Below are 21,235 nucleotides of genomic sequence, written 5' to 3'. Positions count from 1 at the left end.
TATGAGTACACTGTAGCTGCCTTCAGACACACCAGAAGAGGGCATCAGATCTCATTACAGATGGTTGTGAGCCACCATGTGGTTGCTGGGATTTGAACTCAGGACTCTGGAAGAGCAGTCGGTGCTCTTAACCGCTGAGCCATCTCTCCAGCCCCCCCCCCTAAACTTTCTATGTGCATTGCTGGTGTTTGCTTGCATGTATGTCTATGTAAGGAAGTCAGATCCTGGAACCAGAGTTATAGACAGTCGTGAGCTGCCATGTGGGTGCTGGGAATTGAACCTAAGTCCTTTGGAATTGTAGCCAGGACTTTTAACCACTGAGCTAGCTCTCCAGTCCCTGGATCTTAATTTGTAAACAAAGACTTTTCTTTTCTCTGTGTGTGTGTTATTGTTGTTATAGTCATTTGAAACACGGTCTCATGTAGACCAGGCTGGCCTCAAATTCACTATGTAACCAAGGCTGGCCTTGAACTCCTCAACTTTCTGTCTCTACTTTCCAAGTGCTAGAATTATGACCACACTAACTACTCCTTTTCTGCAATCATTCTGATAAACTCTGAAATATGCTTGGAGCAGTTCTACATACTGAAGTGATGGCTTTCCTGAGAAAAAGCAGCCCACTTTTAAGTGTGATCCATTTGGTCTGATCATGAGTAAGTGTGTGTGTAATAGCATGTTTACTTGAGTATCTGACAAAGTGTGGCTCTCGGACTTGGAGAACTGGTAGACCTGTTCTCAAAAAAAATCTGACAGTATTTGTTACCAATTATACAATTCAAAATTTCAAGTGAAAATTCTAATTTTGAGTAACTTTTCTCTGACACTATGACTTCACAGCTTACCCAAACTTAAAACATATTTGTATACTCTCCAATGAAACAAGTCAAGATATTAAAGAATGTGATATTTTGATATAGTACATTTATTGAGATGTGTCAACATTTGGAACATATGTGTGGCTCAATGAATCAGTATTTTCCAAATGACCAATTAATGACATAACAAAATTATGTATGAGTAAATGATTACCTAAAAAGACAGGATAAGAAGTTCAAGGTGGACATGGTGGCACACGCCTTTGGTCCCAGGCAGAGAAAGGTAGCAAAGAGTTCCAGGCTAGCCCAGTCTACATAGCAAGTTCCAGGTTATCCAGGGCTACATAGAGAGACCCTGCCTTAAAAATAGACAGACAGGGGGTTGGGGATTTAGCTCAGTGGTAGAGCGCTTGCCTAGCAAGCGCAAGGCCCTGGGTTTGGTCCTCAGCTCCAAAAAAGAAAAAAAAAGACAGACAGACAGACAGACAGACAGACACAAAATTCAAGACCAGGCAGTGTAGGTAGACCCATGAGACCCTGTCCCAACCTTTTCCCAAATAACGAAAATATAATAATTTCTTGCCAAGTGGTGGTGGTGCATGCTTTTAATCTCAGCACTTGGGAGGCAGAGGTAGGCAGATATACGTGAGTTTGAGGCCAGCCTGGTCTACAGAGTAAGTTCCAGGACAGCCAGGGCTACATAGAAAAACCCTGTCTCAAAACAAAACAAAACAAAACAAATATATGTACATTTGCCAAGCTTCACTAATTTGAGGAAGGAGGATATACTTGTTTAACTCAAGTGTTATTTATATTAACATGATAGTGTGTAATGGGTGTGTGTGTGTGTGTCTTTTGTCTGAGATATGTCTAACTATAGTCCAGATTGGCCTCAATCTGGATGTGTAGTAGAAGGTAATCTAGAACTTTCGGTCCTCGAATCCCCATCTCCTGAGTGCTGGGATTACAGACTTGAACCGCCCTGATTAGTACATGCTGTGCTAGGGTGGAACCTAGAGTCTGGTGCATGTTAGGCCAAGCTGCATCTCTGGCTTTAACTTCTGTGATTTTTAATGAATTCATAAATATCATTATATTTCCTGGGCTTCCAGCATAATACAGTAACATCCACTTTAATGAAAGCTATTGAGGAATCTTCAATAAGAGCATAAGGAGGTCTAATACCAAAAATATTTGAGAAGTTCAGCACTAGGCTGTCTTGTTCTCTAAATTCTCCATATTAATTGTTACATTAACAATTAATACACACACACACACATCTGCCAAATGTTTATCACTGAGGACTCACCGAGAATAATAGATCTTTCTCTGCAGGCCCCACAAGACAAACAGGTATGAGCATTTGGAGGAGGAGACTGGGCTGAGAAAGCTCGCACAGGAAAACAAGCACCTAGTAGATGGGAGGGCCAGGAGCGAAGCAGCCAAGGAAGACTTCCCAGAAGAGCTGACACTTGATCTGAGCCTTAAAGGCCACTAGGAATTAGCTTCGGGGAAGGGTGTTTTAGAGAGAAGGAACAGAATGCATAAAATGTGGACGCTGTTAAGAAAGGTATGGGTGGCTATTTCCAGCCCTTGTCCATTGCTCAGTATGAATGTAAGTCTGAGTATAGGAATGAGGCTGGGAACTGTAGATGAGGCTAACGAAGTAGGCAGGGACCCAAACAAGAGTGTTCTACCATATTTAGAAATATGAGTGCGTTTCTTCTTCTTTTTTTTAATCTTGAAGGCACAAAAGGAATAGGGAGGGGACACATGGAAAATTAGAGGATTTTCTATTCCACTAAGTTAAAAAAAAAAAACAGCACACACGCGGGCGCGCACGCAGGCGAACACACACACACACACACACACACACACACACACACACACACACACTAATTTTGGCAACAAAAGCCAGGCGAATTAGAGAACCAGGAACAAGGAAGGCCATGGCCCCGCCGGCCAACCCAGAACGTGACAGGAACTGTGCAAGAAAAACAAGCCCAGAGCCCACATCGACTTCAGGGAGCCATCTGATTAGTGACTAGAAGGATCTCCAGGGGCTTGTGTGTATGAAAAGCGAAGGGAGGGGGAGAAAGCTAAACCCTAGCTGTCTAGCACAGTCTTATTGGATGGATGAAACATCTTTGTGTTGCACTGAGTTTAGGGAACACACAGCAGTGGGCTAGAGTCAACGGAGAGGTCAAGTCAGACGTGCTCTAGTCACTGTGGGTCTAGTTCGTAGACAGCGAACCAGATGGGGATTCGCTCCACGTCCCCTTCACACCGCCAGTCCCCCTTTCCCAGGATTCCCATGCTGGTTCCCAGCCCACCAGCCAATCTAAGGCCTCCAAACCCCTCTGCATCCGCTGGTCCGGGAGAGATGCCTCTCCCCACCCCCCCAACCCCCATCTGCCTGGGACGCCGCAGCGCTCCCTTCCCTCGCCTACCCAAGAGAGCCCCGCCACCTTCGCCCAGCTCCACAGCTGTTTGTAGGAAGCCTCGGAGGAGGGGACCTCTTACCGCCCACTCCCTGCTCCCTATGCCTGGTGGCTGCGTAATTCTTCCCCGCTTTGCCTTAGGCTCTCCGTGGCCCGGCCCCGCCCCCCACGGGAAACATCCCAAAAAAGGGAAGAAAAGAAAATTTGGAGTCAAACTAGCCCGTTGGGGAAGACCGCCGAGTCCGCTGGGAGAAAGGAGGAGGAGAGCGGGCGCTAGGGAAAGACAGAGAGACGAAAGGGGGAGCAGTCAGAGCCCGAGGGGGCGGGAGCGCCTTGTCCCGGGTGGGAGTGGGGGTGGGGAGAGCGCCCTGGCCAGCCCGGCCTCAGCCTCGTGGAAAATATGCGGGGCACGTGGGGGGCGGGGCGGGCAGGCGCTGAGGACCTGGCTTTAGGCACTGAGACTGGGAAGGAACACTAGGTTAATAGATGCCAGGCCCGCCCTCGGGGGCAACAGTCCTCCTGCCTCAGTTTCCCCAAGCACACGAAAAGACGTAGAAAGACTTTGCCACCACCTCCACGTCCGTAGCGCAAACCTGGAGTCTGGGACCCGGGGTAAACTGAGGCACTCGAGGCGTGCAGGAGATCCGCCTCCCAAGAGACATTTAATCTGGGGGGATTTACAGGAAACTTCTAAATTAAGGGTAGCGGCTGCTGCTAGCTGAGGGAGGGCACGCGGTCTCTGTGCCCAGGCAGCTGCCGTGAGCTCACGCCCTGAAATAGCCCCGGGGGCCCCAGCCGCAGCTGCCGCTGGGCCCGCCTGTCACTCAGAGGAAGCGCTGAGCCCCCGGCCCAAGGGTCTTGTAGCCTCTGCTGACCAAGGTTTTTACAGCCCGCAGTGAGCCAGTTTTGCTTCCGACGGCTGGCTGGGGAAGAAGGAGGCGGGGCCGGGATCCGAGGGGGCGGACCCGAGGGGTGGGCGCAAAGGGCGGCCGCGCCCCAAGACCGGGCAGTGCGTCTGCCCCTACAAGGTTTGGGCCTTGGTGGGGGAGGGTCCTGGTCCCCCGGCTCCGCCCGGCTTCTCCCCGCCTTTTAGGCGCCCGCGCTGCTGGGACATCACAGTCCCTCTTGATCCTCCTAACCTGTCCCGGGTGCATCAGTGCTCTCGGCTAGCCCGGTCTACCTACTCTTCACCGCTCGCCCGCCGGCCCACTCCCCACCGCAGCCATGGACGCCATCAAGAAGAAGATGCAGATGCTGAAACTGGACAAGGAGAATGCCATCGACCGCGCAGAGCAGGCCGAAGCCGACAAGAAGCAAGCTGAAGACCGATGCAAGCAGGTGGGGCCCAGTGTAACCTCCCCTGCCCACCACCAGCCTTGAGTCGGCTCTCCAATGCCTATTCATCAGTGTGAGGGCTGAGCTTCACAGGACCCTCCAGAGCTCAGCCCTAAGTAGAGCCTTCACCCCACCCACCATGACCTAGGGAGTGCCCAGTTACCACTCCTGTCATTACAAAGCTACAATGGGTCTCAGCGCTTTGTGGCTTGTCACCTTCTCCTCCCAGAGCCTCCTAACACTACTGACTGGGTTGTCCCGTTTACCCTGATTCTCCCCCAACAATCTCCAAGTATCTCCTAGAACCCACCCTACCCACCCCGGCCCAAGACATACAGACACACACACACACACACACACACACACACACACACACACACACACACACACACACACAGAGCCTTCCAGACCTTCTGTCTCCTTTCCTTTCCTCTGGGCCCTGACCCAGAGCCGGCTGATCAAATCCCCTTCTTCCACAGCTGGAGGAAGAGCAGCAGGCCCTCCAGAAGAAACTGAAGGGGACAGAGGATGAGGTGGAAAAGTATTCCGAGTCTGTGAAGGATGCCCAGGAGAAACTGGAGCAGGCCGAGAAGAAGGCCACCGATGTGAGTGTGGGCTTGGGGAGGTTTAAAGGCGCTAGGACGCTGGGGAGGAGCCCCAGGCATGGTTGAGAAGGGAGAAAGGGACCAGGTCTTAGCAACAGAACAGACAGGTTTCCTCTCTGTAACACCACCGAGGGCAGGTTTACACAAGTAACCCAAGACACTAGGTAAATCAAAACCACCTACTACTTCCCGCTAGGACTCAGCCTTGTAATTCCTTTGGGTTCCAGCCCTTAGAATGTGCAGTGATGGAGTGGTGAGTCATTGTAGAGTCACTGTAAGGGTGGGAGGTGAGAGTTTACCCTCCCCCTTAGTTAATCCTCTGAGAAAGAAGAGGAGGGGCTGCATCTGAGTTTGGTGTGTATGGGGGCTGGGGTTGAGCATGAGGAACCAGCTGGCAGGAGAGGTGAGGTGCTCCAAAGATGAGCCTCTGATTTGAGTTGCAGCGCTAAGGGGCCTTCAGGAAGTCCCCACCCCTGACCTCTGGCACCAGCAGGACTGCTGCCCTGGAGCCTCAGCTCAGGTTCTAATGGCTCCTCATTTACCCTCATTAAGCTGTCAACCTCAAACCCAGGCCAGGCCACAGGGCAGAGGGACAGGGCCACAGTTGCCAAAGCAGCCACCCTGGCAGGCTCTGCTTACCCTGAGGTTTCTCTGCCCATCCCCAACCAGACTTTGCTACTTCCCAACATTCCCAACTCACATCTTCAGGCGGCCGGGCCATGTGACTTCAGATGCGGCCTGGTCATGTGACTTTAGATGCTGCACTCTCACCATTCCTCGCCTCAGTTTCTCGTTTTAAATGTAAGATGCCTCTGTCAGGAGGGCCTAGTGGGTGAGCGGCGTAAGCCACGGTGTGAACACCTGAGACGGATGTTTGTATTGGTCATCCTCCACTCTCCGTACCCGACAGGGCTGGGCTTCCTTCACCTCTAGTCTCCAGTTTTGGTTCCCCACGAGCTCGGGCACTTGGGAGGGAATTGACCTGCAGCTGCTAGCAGAGCTGACCCTGGGCATCTGATACTCTATAAATAACCTAGGCTCAGTGCAGCTGGAGGCAAGACTGGAAACCCAAGGAGCTTGGAGCGAGGGGGGGGGCAGTTGGGGAAGCGGCAGCCCTGCCAGTCATAAATAGGAAACGCGGACCAAGTTTATAGTGGTGAACACAGCCGTTAATTTAGGCGATGCCTTGATTCCTCTCCTCTCTTTTGTTTGCCCTTCATCTACTGGGAACAGTGGCATCCCCCTGTGGTGGGAGAGCAGCCAGCAACCATAGCTTAGAAGAACAGACATGGCAGGTATCAGTCTTATAATGACCCCAAGACTTCCAGGGCTTGGCACATGTTGCCCTACCAATCCCCCAATGTCCCCCAAAACCATTCTCCCCTATGCCATCCCCAGAGTGTTTCCACATTGAGTCACTGGGCCCTGTGCCCGTGATGGCCTCTTGTTCTAGGTGGCCAAACTCCAGGTACCGAAGGCACCTGGAGGACAAGCTGTAAACCGCTTTCTATATATGGTGATGTGTTCTCCTGCTCTGCAGTGTTGCCCAGCGGCTGCCATCTCTGCCAGCCCCACCCCCCAGCGCTACCGCCCGGCTCCTCCCCTGCAACCCCCCCCCCCAGTCTAGTACTTCTTTTTGGTCTTAAACCTCTACAGGAGTCTCTACATTTTTGTCTTGGAGAACAAGACCTGACATTTATGCGGGGAGGACTCTGAGCAGGCAATGTATTCGGAATGTTATATCTGCAGAGTGTGTCACTCTTCCCATAGGTGGCTTATCATTAGAACAAACTGCAGCTTAAAAAAAAAGTGGTTGGGGGCTAGAGAGGAGGTTCAAGGGCTAAGAGCACTTGCTGCTCTTGAAGAATACCTGGGTTCAGTTCCCAGTGTCTCACAACCGTATGGGCACTGGGCATACATGCAGTGTACACACGGGCAAGCAAAACACTGATACACCTAAAATAAAAATAAATAGCACAAGAGTCCCAGACCCCTCCTTGGAGAGCTCAGTTGAGCGAGTCTAGCATGGAGTAGAAAACCTGTTTAGTTATTGGCCTCCCCTGTGGTCCTGTGGATTAATAGTGCATTATCTCAGACGTGTCCTAAGAAGCTGTTAACTCTGATTTATGAAGGAGGAAACTGAGGCTCCGGGAGGCCAAAAGTGTTGCCCAAGGTCATGTAACAAGTGTGGAGTAACTGAGCCATGGCTCTAAGACGACAGACAGTCTGACTCTGAGCCAATGCACGTAAAAAAAAACCCACACTGCTGTTGTTATTTTCCTTTATGGGCAATCCTGCTCCTCCCCATATCTCTTTCTCAGGGTAGCCTGGGTCTCTGTGGACCTTCTCCAAAAGTTCTTTCTATATTCAGAGTCTGAGTATCATCAGTTGTTCTCCCTTCCCCCACCCCACTGTCACCTTGGCAGGGAGCCGCTTGCCACACAGCCACAGTTCCTTACAGGCCTGGCTTGCCTCTGAAGTCCCTGGCTGGGAAGTCTGCCTAGCAACTGGTGATACCGCAGAACTTGATTTTGTGATTGGCTGCTTTTTAGTAGCGGCACAGTCTTGATTTTTTTCCCCATTCCCCACTTTACCTGAATCAGACTCTGCTTTGTGGAAATCAGATCTACCTCAAACTGAGGTGTTACCGTTTGAAGTGCTCTCAGGGGAGCAACCTGGACCAATCACCTAATCGCTAGCCCCCACCCCCACCGACCCATCATCATGCCGGTAGAGGCACCACCTCAGGAGAATGGAGCTTGTGGGGGAAAGCAGGTTTTTACCTAGGTAAAAAGGTAGAGGATTGTTTACATATGGAAAATAAGTTGAAGACCTAGAAAGCAGAAAGCTAAGATTCTGGAGAAGAAATGTACTGTTCTTGGATTTTAACAGATCCTAAGGCATAAAAAGTCCTTTGACCTCTACCCTCTGACCCACAGGCTGAAGCAGATGTGGCTTCTCTGAATCGACGCATTCAGCTCGTAGAGGAGGAGTTGGATCGGGCACAGGAGCGCCTGGCTACAGCCTTGCAAAAGCTGGAGGAGGCTGAGAAAGCCGCTGATGAGAGCGAGAGGTGGGGAAGGGGGCCCTGAAGTAAGGCAGGTTAGGGACTGCAGAGGGAGGGCTCCGTCTCTGGTGGCACTGGTCCCACACGCACTTCTGTCCCTGCTTCTCAGAGGAATGAAGGTCATTGAGAACCGGGCCATGAAGGATGAGGAGAAGATGGAGCTGCAGGAGATGCAGCTGAAAGAAGCCAAGCACATCGCTGAGGACTCAGACCGCAAATACGAGGAGGTGACAGCCTTGTCCCACTCACTGTCACCAGCAATCCCCAAAGTTCCAGGTGGTCACCACTGACCTACTTCTCCCTCCCGCTTCCCCTCAGGTGGCCAGGAAGCTGGTGATCCTGGAAGGAGAGCTGGAGCGCTCTGAAGAGAGAGCCGAGGTGGCTGAGAGGTAGGGATACCCGGGTGTGAATGGAACGAATGGGATGATAGAACTCGGCCTGAGGGCTCAGCGGTGGGACCCTGGGCACAGGCAGTTCCCCAGGCCAGAGGCCACAGGAATAGGCTTTGTCCTCTGATATATGCCCGCTGCCCCCTGCCCCCAGCCGAGCCAGGCAGCTGGAGGAGGAGCTTCGAACCATGGACCAGGCTCTCAAGTCGCTGATAGCCTCAGAGGAGGAGGTAGTAGCCTCTCTAGGCCTTTCTAGGCAATGGCACCTTTTCTCACTTCACGTCCCTCCCCAGCTCAGCATCTCAGGCTACTGTCTCTCTCCTGCGGTAGGAGGGGGCGGGGGCGGAGCTTCCAAACAGCCTGCTGTCACTCTCATCACTTTGCTCTTCTCTTTTCTCCTCCTCCCCTCCTCCACTGTGCCACCCCTCCCCCCAACCCCACCCCCTCACCCCGTGCTCGCGCCACCCCACTGTCTCACCTCACTGTGCCCTCACGCTCCATCCTGCCACACGCCCCTGCAGTAAATGTGGGGACCTAGAGGAGGAGCTGAAAATTGTTACCAACAACTTGAAATCTCTGGAAGCCCAAGCGGACAAGGTATAGGGGGGAGGGGCCGTGTGAGGAAGGGGCTGTGCCGAGAGGAGGGGAGGGCTTAGGTAGGGAGGGCTAGGTGCTTAATGAAGATCAACCGGAGCCTGAGGGGTTCAGTGTCTGCGAAGGTTTCAGGATCACTGAAGCGGTTCACTGACGGCACGTGTTTGTCTCTTAAAGTATTCCACCAAAGAGGACAAATACGAAGAAGAGATCAAACTTCTGGAGGAGAAGCTGAAGGAGGTGAGACTACTTGCGGCGGGAAACTGAGGGGTAGGGATGAGGCAGAAGGGTGACTTAGGGGAGACTCTCTCTGGGGAGGCCTCTTTCTTGGCTGTGTCTCCTATCCCTTCTTTATTTCAGGCTGAGACCCGAGCAGAGTTTGCTGAAAGATCTGTGGCAAAGTTGGAGAAAACCATCGATGACCTGGAAGGTAAAAAGGATGCTCCTCAGCACCTGTCAAGTCAGCCTGTCCCTTATCTCAGTGTCTGTTAAGTGAGTTGGGTTATCCAGGGCTCTGCAGACTGGCGGAGCAGCCCACAGCCCAAGCAGTTAGTTATGTAAGGCCACACATTGCGTCTCGGTTTGCAATAGTGAGGATTATCTGGAGTTAAAAACAGAGAGCAGGGGGCTACAGAGACGGCTCAGTGGTTAAGAGCACTGGCTGTTCTTCCAGAGGGCCCCGGCTTAAGTCCCAGATTCTACATGGTGGTTCACATTCTGTAACTCCAGTTTTAAGGGATCTCACACACTCTTCTGGCTTCTGTGGGAGCCAGGCATGCACACAGTGAACAGACATGCAGACAAAACACCTATACATTTTTTCAAGACGGGTTCTCTGTGTAGCCCTGGTTGCCCTGAAGCTCAGTGTATAGACAGACCTGGCTGTCCTCAAATTCACAGAGATCCACCTGCCTCTGCCTCCTGAGTGCTGGGACTAAAGGTGTGCGTCACCATCACCTGACATTTTTTAAGATTTATTTTATGCATATGAGTACACTGTAGCTGTCCTCAGACACACCAGAAGAGGGCATCGAATCCCCTTACAGATGGTTGTGAGCCACCATGTGGTTGCTGGGAATTGAACTCAGGACCTCTGGAAGAACAGTCAGTGCTCTTAACCACTGAGCCATCTCTCCAGCCTCACCTGACTTTTTTTTTTTCAAATCAGAGGTCGGGGGATGGGAAGACAACATATTCCTGGACTTGGAAGTATCTTAGTAGGTAAAGCACTTGTCCCACAAGCTGAGGACATGAATTCTGATACCCAGAAGTCATATAAAAGCTGGATACAGTAGTCTGTGTCTGCAATTCCAGCAACAACTCCTATCACCATAGGATAGAAACTGGGTGGTGGAGACAGGAGAATGGCTAGAAGCTCAACTGGCCTGACATTTGAAGTGGTGATAAGACTCTGCCTCAAACAAGGTAGAAGTTAAGGACCAAAATACAAAGCTGACCTCTGACCTTCACACAGACACCATAGCATACACACACACACACACACACACACACACACACACACACACCCCACACACACACCACCATACATATCTACAAAATTGAGTTGAATTCCTGAGGGCTCCAGTGGTAGATCACACAGGAGGCCCTGGTTTAAAAACAAAACAAAGCAAGAGCCCACATACTCTAGATTCCTCTCCAAGTTCTTGCTGACTTTGACTGGGCATGGTCTTACTGTGTAGACCAGGCTGGCCTCAGATTTGTGGCAGATACTGGCTCCAGTATGCTGGGATTACAGGATCAGGCCACAAGCTCCTTAATGCTGGTGTTGCTGGCCTTGCATAAACTAATGTAGTAATTACCATCTCTAAGCACAAAGCAATAGTGATATTAGAGAGAACACCGCCCCAGTGCTGGGGATGGAACCGAAGGCCTCACATGTTTTGACAAGTGCTCTACCACTGAACTGTCTGTAGCCCCAAGACTTACACCAAACTATTTGATTTTCAATTTTTTTTAAAGGTCTATTTATTTATTTTGTATATGAGTACATTGTGGCTGTCTTCAGACACACCAGAAGAGGGCATCAGATCCCATTACAGATGATTGTAAGCCACCATGTGGTTGCTGGGATTTGAACTCAGGACCTCTAGAACAGTCAATGCTCTTAACCACTGAGTCATCTCTCCAGCCCTGATCTTTTTTTTTTTTTTTTTTAATTGAGTGCGGCGATTGAACCCAAGACCTAAGGCCTCACACGTGCTAGGCGAGCTCTCTGCCACTGAGCTATATCCCCAACCGCTATTTGATCAGATGTGGGGGTTTACACAATACTGTTCTTGGGAGATACTGCTTTGAGTTACACCCGGCAAATCAGCAGTGCAGGATTTTTCTGGCCTGTGGTAGGATTATAATTCCTATTATCAAAGGTGGACTTTCCCTTTCGCTCTGATAGACGTTTACTTTCCTTATTTCTCGTGTCTCCTGTTTTCTAACTTCTCAGGCAGGCAGGCATCTTATCTCCAGCGTTAGGACTTTAGCCTCCTGGTCAGCACCCTTCCTTCCCTCTTATGCATGCTGGCCTGCCTGCACAGAGCACTGCCACAGGCTCCTGGGAGACTGCAGGGGGTGGGGGGGAGTGAGAAGTTGTGGTACAGAGGACAAAGAAGCCAGCATAGAGCCGGGGAGAGGAAGCCCTGATTGCCTTCTAGCCTGTCCTCCAGCCTCTCTCCTCTGTCCACCCCTCTGATTCTGTTTTCCATTTCATCATCTTCTCCTTCCTCTCCTCCTCCCTCCTCCATTTCCTCTCCCCGTGCTCCCTCCCCTCCTCCCCCCTTCGGACTCCCCAGATGAAGTCTATGCACAGAAGATGAAGTACAAGGCCATCAGCGAGGAGCTGGACAACGCGCTCAATGACATCACTTCCCTCTGAGTTCCCACTGTGGCCATCGCAGGCCCCTTTCTTCTTTTTCCATTCTCTCTGAGGGGAGGGGGCAGCCAGGAGGAGCACAAACTGGCCATGTTGCACAGCCAGTCTGAGGGCAGCCTGAGGAACACGCCTGCCACCCCTGCCACCCACTCTGGCACTGGCTTTCTCCTGTCATCTATCCACCGTCCACTGACTTCCACCCCTCCTCTACTTAATAAACTCTGAACTTGGTCTCCATGCTGTTTTCCTCCAGAGAGCTCTTCCTCACTCTCGAAGCACTGGCTCACTCCTGAGGCCCTGGCTTTTACTGCCACCCTCAATCTGTGCTGCTCAGCGCTTCGCAGTCAGCCCTCCTCCCTCAGCACACGGTGGCTCACACAGACCCTTCTGCATGGCACTCCCAGCCTGTCGCTTTGATAATCACTGCATGTAGCTGTACACACCTTCCCTCCCCTCTCAGCAGTCCATCACAAGCCTTTGCACACCAACCTGGGGTTCCAGGATCTGAGGGAATGGCTGAAAGGGAAGTGGGGTGCTGGGTCAGGGGAGGGGGCCAGAAGGTCAGGAAAGGTCTGGAGTGAAGGTCGTTAAAATATTGGATCGCTTCAAGAGGGGCTTTCACAGCAGCTGCAGGTCTGTTTTCTGTCCCAATTCTGTCTGTCTGACCTTCCCTTTCCTGGCTGAACCTTTGTGTTTCCTTTTGTTTCCAACTGTCCTAACCTTCTAAAAGAAGGCACCCCATTTACAATACAGGTCTCCCCATCCCATTGTTACTACCCCAGCCGAAGCCTGGAGCAAAAGAAGCCTGGAGCAAGATTTGCGTCTAGGCAATCCACCCATCTGCCCCTACCATAGGCCCCAGGTCCATAAACCACAGGCCCCAGGTCTCCTAACATACCCCAGGTCTCCTAACACACCCCAGGTCTCCTAACACGTCCCAGGTCCATAAAGTGTCTCTAACATGTTTTTTGTCTGTGTCACCTGAACCTGTCCATGTTTACCCTCCCCCACCTCACCTGCTGCTTCCCCTCACAGAGACTTTGGCTAGTGCCAAGGAAGAGAACGTGGAGATTCACCAGACCTTGGACCAGACCCTTCTGGAACTCAACAACCTGTAAGGGCTGGCCCTGCTACCTGCCGACCAGACTACATAGATGCCTCCTCAGGCCAATAAACGGATGTCTCTGGCATGCTAGGGCCCTTTCAGCCTTTCTTTGTTGGCAGTGGAGCTGGAAGGACCCTGACTGAGCAAACCCTGACTCCATTCCTGTAGTGGGGTCCCATTTTCAATGGGAGCTGTGAGGCACGGGTACCGGGCTCAACAAGTGAGCTGCACGAAGGGGTTTTCTAAGGGTGTGGGAACTCTCCCGGCCTTTAGTCCCCACAGGGCAGAGCCACCATCCACGACACACCTCTAAAGGCAAAACTACAAGAATGGACAGATTTGCCTCCAACAGGGTAAAAGCCAGAAAGACTCACACAGTGTGAATCGAAGTCTAGAGGTGTGGCCATGCCAACCTCCTAACACACACTGCTAGGTGTGCTTGTCCCAAAAAGGTTCATATTGGAATCCTGGGAAATGCCACATTAGCCAGAAAGAGGAACTTATTTGGCTGAGCAAAGAATTTGAAATGGAGGAGGCTATCTTAGGTTAACGGGTCAGGCTCAGAATATTCACAAGGTCCTCAAGGGTTAGAAGAGTGAGCGTGATGGTGCAGACCTGTAATCCCAGCACAATGGAGACTAAGGCTAGGAAGGACTGAGTCTTGATCCAGTGCAGGCTACAGAGTGAGGCTATAGAGGAAAGAAACGATTGTGGGGGTAGGGATAAGGTCAGAGGCAGTAGGGGGAGATGTGACAATGGAAGCAAGGACTTAGCGTAATGTAGGGAAGGGGCCAGGAGTGAGGAATGCTGGGAAGGGGCCAGGAGCGAGGGATGCTGGGAAGGGGCCAGGAGTGAGGAATGCTGGGAAGGGGCCAGGAGCGAGGAATGCTGGGAAGGGGCCAGGAGCGAGGAATGCTGGGAAGGGGCCAGGAGCGAGGAATGCTGGGAAGGGGCCAGGAGGGAGGAACACAGGCAACATCTAAAATGGAAGAATACAGCCCATGCCACCTGGCCTAGTCATAAAGTTCATCCAGACCTGTGGCTCTGGGACTGTAAAAGTTATAGGAGCATGACACCCCTGAGCTTGTGGAAGTTGTTTTGTTTTCCCAGCAGCCATAAGAAATTAATATAACATCCTTTTGATCTGAGGAATAAAGGCAACTACACGAGTTTTATTAGGAAGATTTATATATATATATTTCTTTAAATAATTGGGATGAGCCAGGCATGATGACGCATGCCCGTAATCCCAGCATTCAAGAGGCTGGGACAGGAGAATAGGGCTCTAGGGAAGGGACTGGAAGTTTAGGTCAGTGATAGAGCACTTGTCTAGTAGGAACAAGACCCTGGGTTCAAACTCCACCACTAGACACACACAGTTCAAGGCCAGCCTGACTCCACAGTTAAGATCAAGGGGTGTGTATGCCTCAGTGGTAGAGCATAGTAAGAGCAAGAGTTGTGGGGTGGTGGTAGTGGTAGATACCCTCTATCCCAGCACTAAGAAGGCACAGGCAAGTTCAAAGCCAGCCTAGGCTACAGAGTGAGTTTGAGGACAGCCAGGGCTACACGGAAAAACTCTGTCTTAAAAAATCCTCAAAACCCAGTGAGAATTGAGTCCAATCTTGGCTGTTTTCACTGTTAAGTTCTTATCGCCATCGTTTAAGGAAAGGAAGAAAGTTAAAAAGATGGAAATGAGGGGTTGGGGATTTAGCTCAGCGGTAGAGCACTTGCTTAGCAAGCTCGAGGCCCTGGGTTCGGTCCCCAGCTCCAGAAAAAAAAGAAAAAAAAAAAAAAGATGGAAATGAGTTCTTCGTGGTTACGTGGTTACGGAGAAGCCGCTGTATAAAGGTTCCCAGACTCCTTTAGCTGGCTTCTCCTCATTAGGCCCCAGTTTCTGTCATTTCCGCAGGGCTGTAGGTAACTCCATCTTTGGTCCCACTTCTGTGCCTGTAGAACAAGGAACGAGAATCAGAAAAACCAACTCCGAATGAGAGCTCATTCGCAGTCCTGGAATTCTGGGTTATACGAAAAAAGGCTGTGCCAAGGGAGGGCCACAGATACCTGTGCTGCCTCCTCAGCTGTAGGAGGAAGGCGATGCTGGTGGCAGCAAAGAGAAGGCCAAACACCAAGGCTAGGATGTCACCTGGAAGGGAAAAGGGGCTGCCTGAGAGGATGCCAGGGGTCTCCTCCAAGCTGGCTTCCCATACTCCTGCCTGACCCTTTCCCCAGTGAGTGTGCAGGCGGCCCTCAGGGCTTTGGTCTCCAGAACAGGCCATCTGGAGGATGACACCGGCAGGGAGAAGGGGAAAGCAAGCACTGTTCTCACTCCTAGCAGCTAGGTGACAGGCGTGCTGGGGGAGGGGCTCGCAGATTTCTGGAGTCTCATTCTGACAGCTAAGCCAGAGAGGTACAGGTCTCTTACCTGACCTATCACACTGATTTGAGGATGAAATTTATTCTATAAGATAGTAAAGACTAGCTCCTGCGCTAAAATACTAAAAGGGTGTGCTCCCATGCCCGCTCCCCGCACCGGCATCGGGAACAAGAGGGACCCAGACTCACCAGCAGAGAGGCAGGAATTCACATGAACTGAAAAGATAAAAGAAGTCTTTAGAACCGGGGCCCATGAGTACCTGTGACAGACTGGTACAAAGGAAGACACAGGAAGAGGTGGGACCCATAGCTGGGTTGTGACAACATGGGCTATGAGATAACTGGGCACCTGGCTCAGGGCTGCTGTCCGCTACAGCAGGGAAGGAAGCCTCAATCGTTCGCCCATTCAAAGGTTGTGTGGCTCGGAAGTTCAGTTGTAGTCGAGAATCACGAAGTCCCCACAGGGAAACGGAGAGCGTATGGAGCTGGGGAAGGGGGTTAATAGATAATACAGGCTCAAGACAAAAAGAAACAGGGGTCCCCGACCCTCTGTCTATCTTTACTGCATGGCCTCTTCCCTCATTTCTTTCCACATTCCTGTTTTCCAACGCCCACTCTTACCTGCTTAGCACTCAGCTTCACTGTCTCATTGAACACAGTCCAGATGACACCCTGGCTGCAGGGAGGTGTGGTCAGAGACCCTTCATATCGGTAGTAGCGACTGAGGTCCGAGGGCAACAGTGCAGATACATCCAAACCTGGGATCTCAATCTTGGAGCCTACAGGACAGGGTCTCTGTTGGGGTCTCACCTAGATCACCCCCAACTCAGAAGCTTCCGGGACAAGCATAGTTTCGCTGCTTCTCACTATGTGTGGTTAATGCATAAAGGAAGTAAAGGGCTTTGGACATTAGAGGAGGCCATCTCTCCAGCCTCAAGAAAAAAGCTCGTAAGCCCTCCTTTGGCACCTTTGATCATCCGAATACACAACTATACCAGGCAGGACTGCTGACTTAAGCCCAGACTGGAATAAAATGGAATTGGGATATAGCCAATATATTGGTGGGGGCCTTTATTCTATCTAGTGAGCACACTCTCGTGAGTACACATATGAGTAGAATAACTTGCAAATATATATATATATAATATTTGCAACAATAAGAAACAGACACAGAAGTTCTATGAGTTCCAGTTTATCAACACACCTAAAAGTCTAGTAAAGTGAGATTTAAAATGACTCAGTTACTGGGAAGGGAGCGAGCTTTTCAACTGAAGTGTTTGTGCACTCTGGACCTAAGGCTTCATGCGTGCTATGTTCTTGCTCTATTCAGAGCTACAGCCCTTGTCTTTTTTTTTTTTTTAAGTATTATTTATTTAATGTGCACTATGAGTGCACTGTAGCTCTTTTCAGACACACCAGAAGAGGGCATCAGATCCCATTACAGATGGTTGTGAGCCACCATGTAGTTGCTGGGATTTGAACTCAAGACCTCTGGAAGAGCAGTCGGTGCTCTTAACCGCTGAGCCATCTCTCCAGCCCTAGCCCTAGTCTATATGAAGACATAATCTCTGGTAACCTATGCTGGCTTGGTAAGTAGCTAATCTCCCAAAAGATGGTATTATCAGCATGCACCAGCATGCCCTGCTCTAAAACACTCATAAATAGAAAATATTTTATAAATGATAGACAGAAAGTTCTCCAAAAAAAAAAAAAAAGTTTAGCTTTCCGTACTTAGTCCTAAAAGTTTTAAACATTTTCTTTGGCTCGTTTTTCTCTATTTTGCTTTGTTTGTTTTTGTTTTTGAGACCAGGTCTTACTATTTAGCCCTGACTGGCCTGGAACTCACTGTGTAGACCTCGTAGGCCGCCATGGCCAGGCTCAACTTAGCTTGCTTTGAATAATTTCATGTTCAGTTTGGCTTTGACTTCTCACGGACAGTGGACAGTGGTTTCCCTACCCCCATGTGTCTCTCGTTAGTTTAGTTGTCACCAGTCTCCGAGCCAGCTCACCCTCAGCTCCTTCCATATATGTCCACTGGGCAAGCCACCAACTAACCTTCCTCTGCGATTTCTTCCAAGTGGGACAGCAACTGTTCGTAGGCACTGTTTTCTTCTGGACTCTCCTGCAGGGGTAGACATTTCTAGGACTGTAGCCGGAGGCCTGAACACCATGAGGGGTTCCCATAGTCTTTCCCCATTCCTCACCTCTAAGAATGCTGGGAAATATACAATCTTTTTTTTTTTCTTTTTTTCGGAGCTGGGGACCGAACCCAGGGCCTTGCGCTTGCTAGGCAAGCACTCTACCACTGAGCTAAATCCCCAATCCTGGAAATATACAATCTTATTCGAATTCTATTACTTTTGCTTTGCTTTTTTTTTTTTTTTTTGGAGCTGGGGACCGAACCCAGGGCCTTGCGCTTCCTAGGTAAGCCTCTACCACTGAGCTAAATCCCCAGCCCCTACTTTTGCTTTGCAAATGAACTAGCAATGGCAAACTGAAGGAGAAAGTCTCCTAGGCTGCCCAGCCCCTCTCCATCTAGGCCCTGCTAATTTCCATAGTTTCATTGTTCACACACACACACACACACACACACACACACACACACACACACAGAGAGAGAGAGAGAGAGAGAGAGAGAGAGAGAGAGAGTGCATGTGCGTCATGGTGTGCGTGCATCATGGTTTCCTGAAGAAAACCATCATGTATTTTGTACTTGTGTTACCTCTGTGTTCACTTTAATAACTCATGCGTGCACGCAGCTCCCGAGGCCTCTGAACTTTGTGCTGTGAACGTCACACTGGTGAGTCTTATAGGTGTTCTCACTTCCTGGCCTCCTCCTACCGTGGCATGTGGTATTCTTGATTACTACAGGTACAAAGAGGTCACTGAATACTGCACTTCATGGAGGGGAAATGAGTGCATGTGGCACTCCCTGACTGGTCCCCACTCTAGCTTTGCTCATGCTGTCCTCTCTCTGTGCAGTATTCCTCCTTGTTTCCCACCAGGGAAGGTCTGTGGCCATTGTTCCTAGTGTTCTTCACTTATGACTGTCAAGCCAGCCTTCCTCCTAAAGGGAACTTTCTGGTAGTCTGCTTCCTGGTTCCCGGCTGGTGCCTTAGATGAATGGACAAAGGCTTGAATGGGGCGGACAGCTAATTGACCAGCGTGAGCTTGTACTGGAATGGTGTCTCTGCTGGCGAGATGCATGAACCCACAGGATGTGGATGTCAAAGTGGGGTACCTGCAGAAAGGCAGCCAAAACCGCCAGGCCTCCTGGGCGTCCCAAGGCTTCATGAAGTTCTGAGAAGGCTGTACTGAGGTGAACCACATGGATCTAGAAAGGACATAAGGATCAGATAGCCGCCAGACCTCTGATCACACTCTCTTTGTTCCTCTTGGGATAGCCCAGTGCCCACCTCAGCAGGGAACCGGTGGCCATTGACTGTGTGTTCTGAGCCTGGGTGATCTGAAGTTCCCCAGTGTAGATGCAACTGCAGGGCCCGGTATTCCTGCCCAGGTCCCAGAACCATCTTCAGCCCGGGCGGCAGAGTCAGCTGTACTGCGTGGGGAGTGGCAAGTGAGATGTCTACCTACCGGTGAGCAGCTCCAAAGCATAGTTTGACTGCCACTCCCCTCCATAGGTCCCGCCCCAGACACCTCACCAGTGTGGCCATTGTTGCACAGGCTCAGTTCCGGGAGAGACTGGAGCTCATAACCCAGTAGTTCCAGGGGTTGCAGAGTGCGGCAGAATGAGGTGAGCTCCAGACGAATGTCCACAGGGGACTGAAAGCGGCCAGCACAGGCTGGGGACACCTGGGGCCAGAGTAGGGTGCCTGGGATGAGAGGAAAAGGTGCAAGAAGTCTGGCGATTTGGCCGGGAACCGTTAGGATGAGTGAGGGGTGGAGTCAGGACGCTTGGAGGCGGGGTTAGGGATAAGGGGGGCGGCAGGAAGGCGGGGAGGGGTGGTGGTGGTAGAGCGAGGACCTGGGTCCAGTCTAGAGCTAATACTGGGAATGTTGGTGTGGCGGATCACCAGGGCTGAGCTCCCAGATAGGGTCTGTGTAGCCGGTGGTGTCTTACCTCCATAGCTCCAAAGACTGTGGCCACCCCCTGCATAAATGAGAAGAATTAATAAGCCACCCTTACAGCCCAGTCCCTACCGAGTGCCCAGAAAGAAAGAGATTCCCTCCCGCTCCGACAAGGGGGTCTCACAGACCCGGATGTCTTACAGGTAATACAAAGGAATGTAGCAAGTCTACATTGGATTACCATCAACCGTGACTCGGCCACCGGAGGAGGAGCCATCAGTGGACCTACTGATAGTTTGCAAACTAGAGTCTGTAGCGTGGCTTCAGTTTGAAACTCAAATCATCCTTCCTTTTCCTTTACTCACCCACCTTCCCGCTTATCCCTCTTTCCTTTCTAAAGTTCCTGGCTTAGAGCCCAAGCACAGTGGCACACGGACCTGTAATCTCAGAACTCGGAGATAGAGGCAGGTAAATGGTAGAAAACAGTTCAAGGCAAGCCAATCCGAGCGACACAACAAGACTCTATCTCACTCTCGGTCCCAAAGCAAACCAAAGTTCCTCCACTTGTCAATTGCTTCTTCCCACACTGCAAATCATAGGTGAGTGATGGCTGTGAGCTCCCTGTGTGTTCTCCAGAACCCCCCTTCTCTCTTTTCCCTTTTCATCTCCTCTCTCTCTCTCTCTCTCTCTCTCTCTCTCTCTCTCATACACACACACACACACACACACACACACACACACACACACACACACACTTATTTTCAAACCTCTGTCCACTCCTCAGTTCTATTTCTTCTCCAGCTTCCCCCTTTTTTCTTCCTTATCCCATCCAACTATTCTCGGCTTTTTTCTTCTCCCCCTTTAGGGGAGAAAGGCTACCTATTAGAGTCCAATTGCAGAATGATCTCTGCTAGGGTTGCGGTGTGGGGAGGAGAGGCATGAGCTTTCCTGAGCTTAGATTTGGAAGGTAATGACCTCTTACCTTTTTCATCCCTGTGGGAACCTTGCCTGTTCTCAGGAGCCTCAGGAGTCGGTAGGTCCTCTAAGGCGAGGGAATCCTCCTTTCTGGCTTTAGAATTAACTTCAGGTGGATCCTCCCCACCGGGTGGATCCGCCTCTCCAGGTGTATCCTCTTCGCTGGGCAGATCCTCCACGCCCAGATCATCCTCCCCAGATGAACTTTCTCCCAAGGAGGGCACCCCCTGCATCCCGGACAGGCTCTGGGGATGAGCGGACACTAGGAGCAGCAGTAACAGCAGCAGCTGCACAGTAGGGGCTGGGGTCAACAAAGGGACCCAGGGGCTCAGGCCCAGGGAAGCCATGCAGCTGACTGGGGTGTCCCAGGACACGGTGTGGACGGGCTGTACGTGCATCGGAAATAAGAGCTGGGTAGGGGAGGAGCAAGCCTTGAGGGGAGCAGGCTGACTCACAGTGCCCTTTTGTAGAGATGGAGCCAAAGTCCCACAGGTTCTGTCTGGCCCTATGCCCCCTCCCCGATACCAAAGCCTGGACACTGGTCAAGTACTAGGTAGGGTTGGGGTGAGAGGCGGGTGTGTTCATAGGCAGAAGGTTATCAGGATCACCAGCTTAGCTTG

General features: G+C 51.0%; 2 protein-coding genes across 5 annotated transcripts; one reads left to right on the top strand and one right to left on the bottom strand.

Moving 5' to 3' along the window:
• Positions 1-3,968: 3,968 nt before the first annotated feature.
• On the top strand, positions 3,969-13,323 carry Tpm2 (tropomyosin 2). Of its 4 annotated transcripts, none has more exons than XM_008763680.2 (9): positions 3,969-4,594; positions 5,071-5,196; positions 8,136-8,269; positions 8,373-8,490; positions 8,582-8,652; positions 9,174-9,249; positions 9,424-9,486; positions 9,607-9,676; positions 13,169-13,323. In XM_008763680.2, the coding sequence occupies exons 1-9, from the start codon at positions 4,481-4,483 to the stop codon at positions 13,249-13,251; spliced, it is 855 nt and encodes a 284-aa protein (XP_008761902.1). In that variant the 5' UTR covers positions 3,969-4,480; the 3' UTR covers positions 13,252-13,323. The 4 variants fall into 4 exon arrangements, with proteins under 4 accessions (XP_008761902.1, XP_008761903.1, NP_001019516.1 ...); XM_008763681.2 differs by lacking the exon at positions 9,174-9,249 and adding an exon at positions 8,807-8,882 and having other exon boundaries at positions 12,054-13,323; NM_001024345.2 differs by lacking the exon at positions 9,174-9,249 and adding an exon at positions 8,807-8,882 and having other exon boundaries at positions 4,309-4,594.
• A 1,085-nt stretch (positions 13,324-14,408) lies between these two features.
• Positions 14,409-21,011, bottom strand: Car9 (carbonic anhydrase 9). Its single transcript, NM_001107956.1, has 11 exons — positions 20,623-21,011; positions 19,693-19,722; positions 19,274-19,444; positions 19,028-19,170; positions 18,853-18,945; positions 17,667-17,733; positions 16,233-16,390; positions 15,961-16,096; positions 15,801-15,827; positions 15,300-15,381; positions 14,409-15,185 (listed from the first exon to the last, which is right to left on the bottom strand). Exons 1-11 carry the CDS (start codon positions 20,960-20,962, stop codon positions 15,119-15,121), a joined length of 1,314 nt encoding a protein of 437 aa, NP_001101426.1. The 5' UTR covers positions 20,963-21,011; the 3' UTR covers positions 14,409-15,118.
• Between the last annotated feature and the right edge of the window lie 224 nt (positions 21,012-21,235).

This window comes from Rattus norvegicus, chromosome 5, assembly GCF_036323735.1.
Source record: "Rattus norvegicus strain BN/NHsdMcwi chromosome 5, GRCr8, whole genome shotgun sequence".
Taxonomy (NCBI): domain Eukaryota; kingdom Metazoa; phylum Chordata; class Mammalia; order Rodentia; family Muridae; genus Rattus; species Rattus norvegicus.
This window is presented reverse-complemented; position numbering and strand designations above follow the sequence as displayed.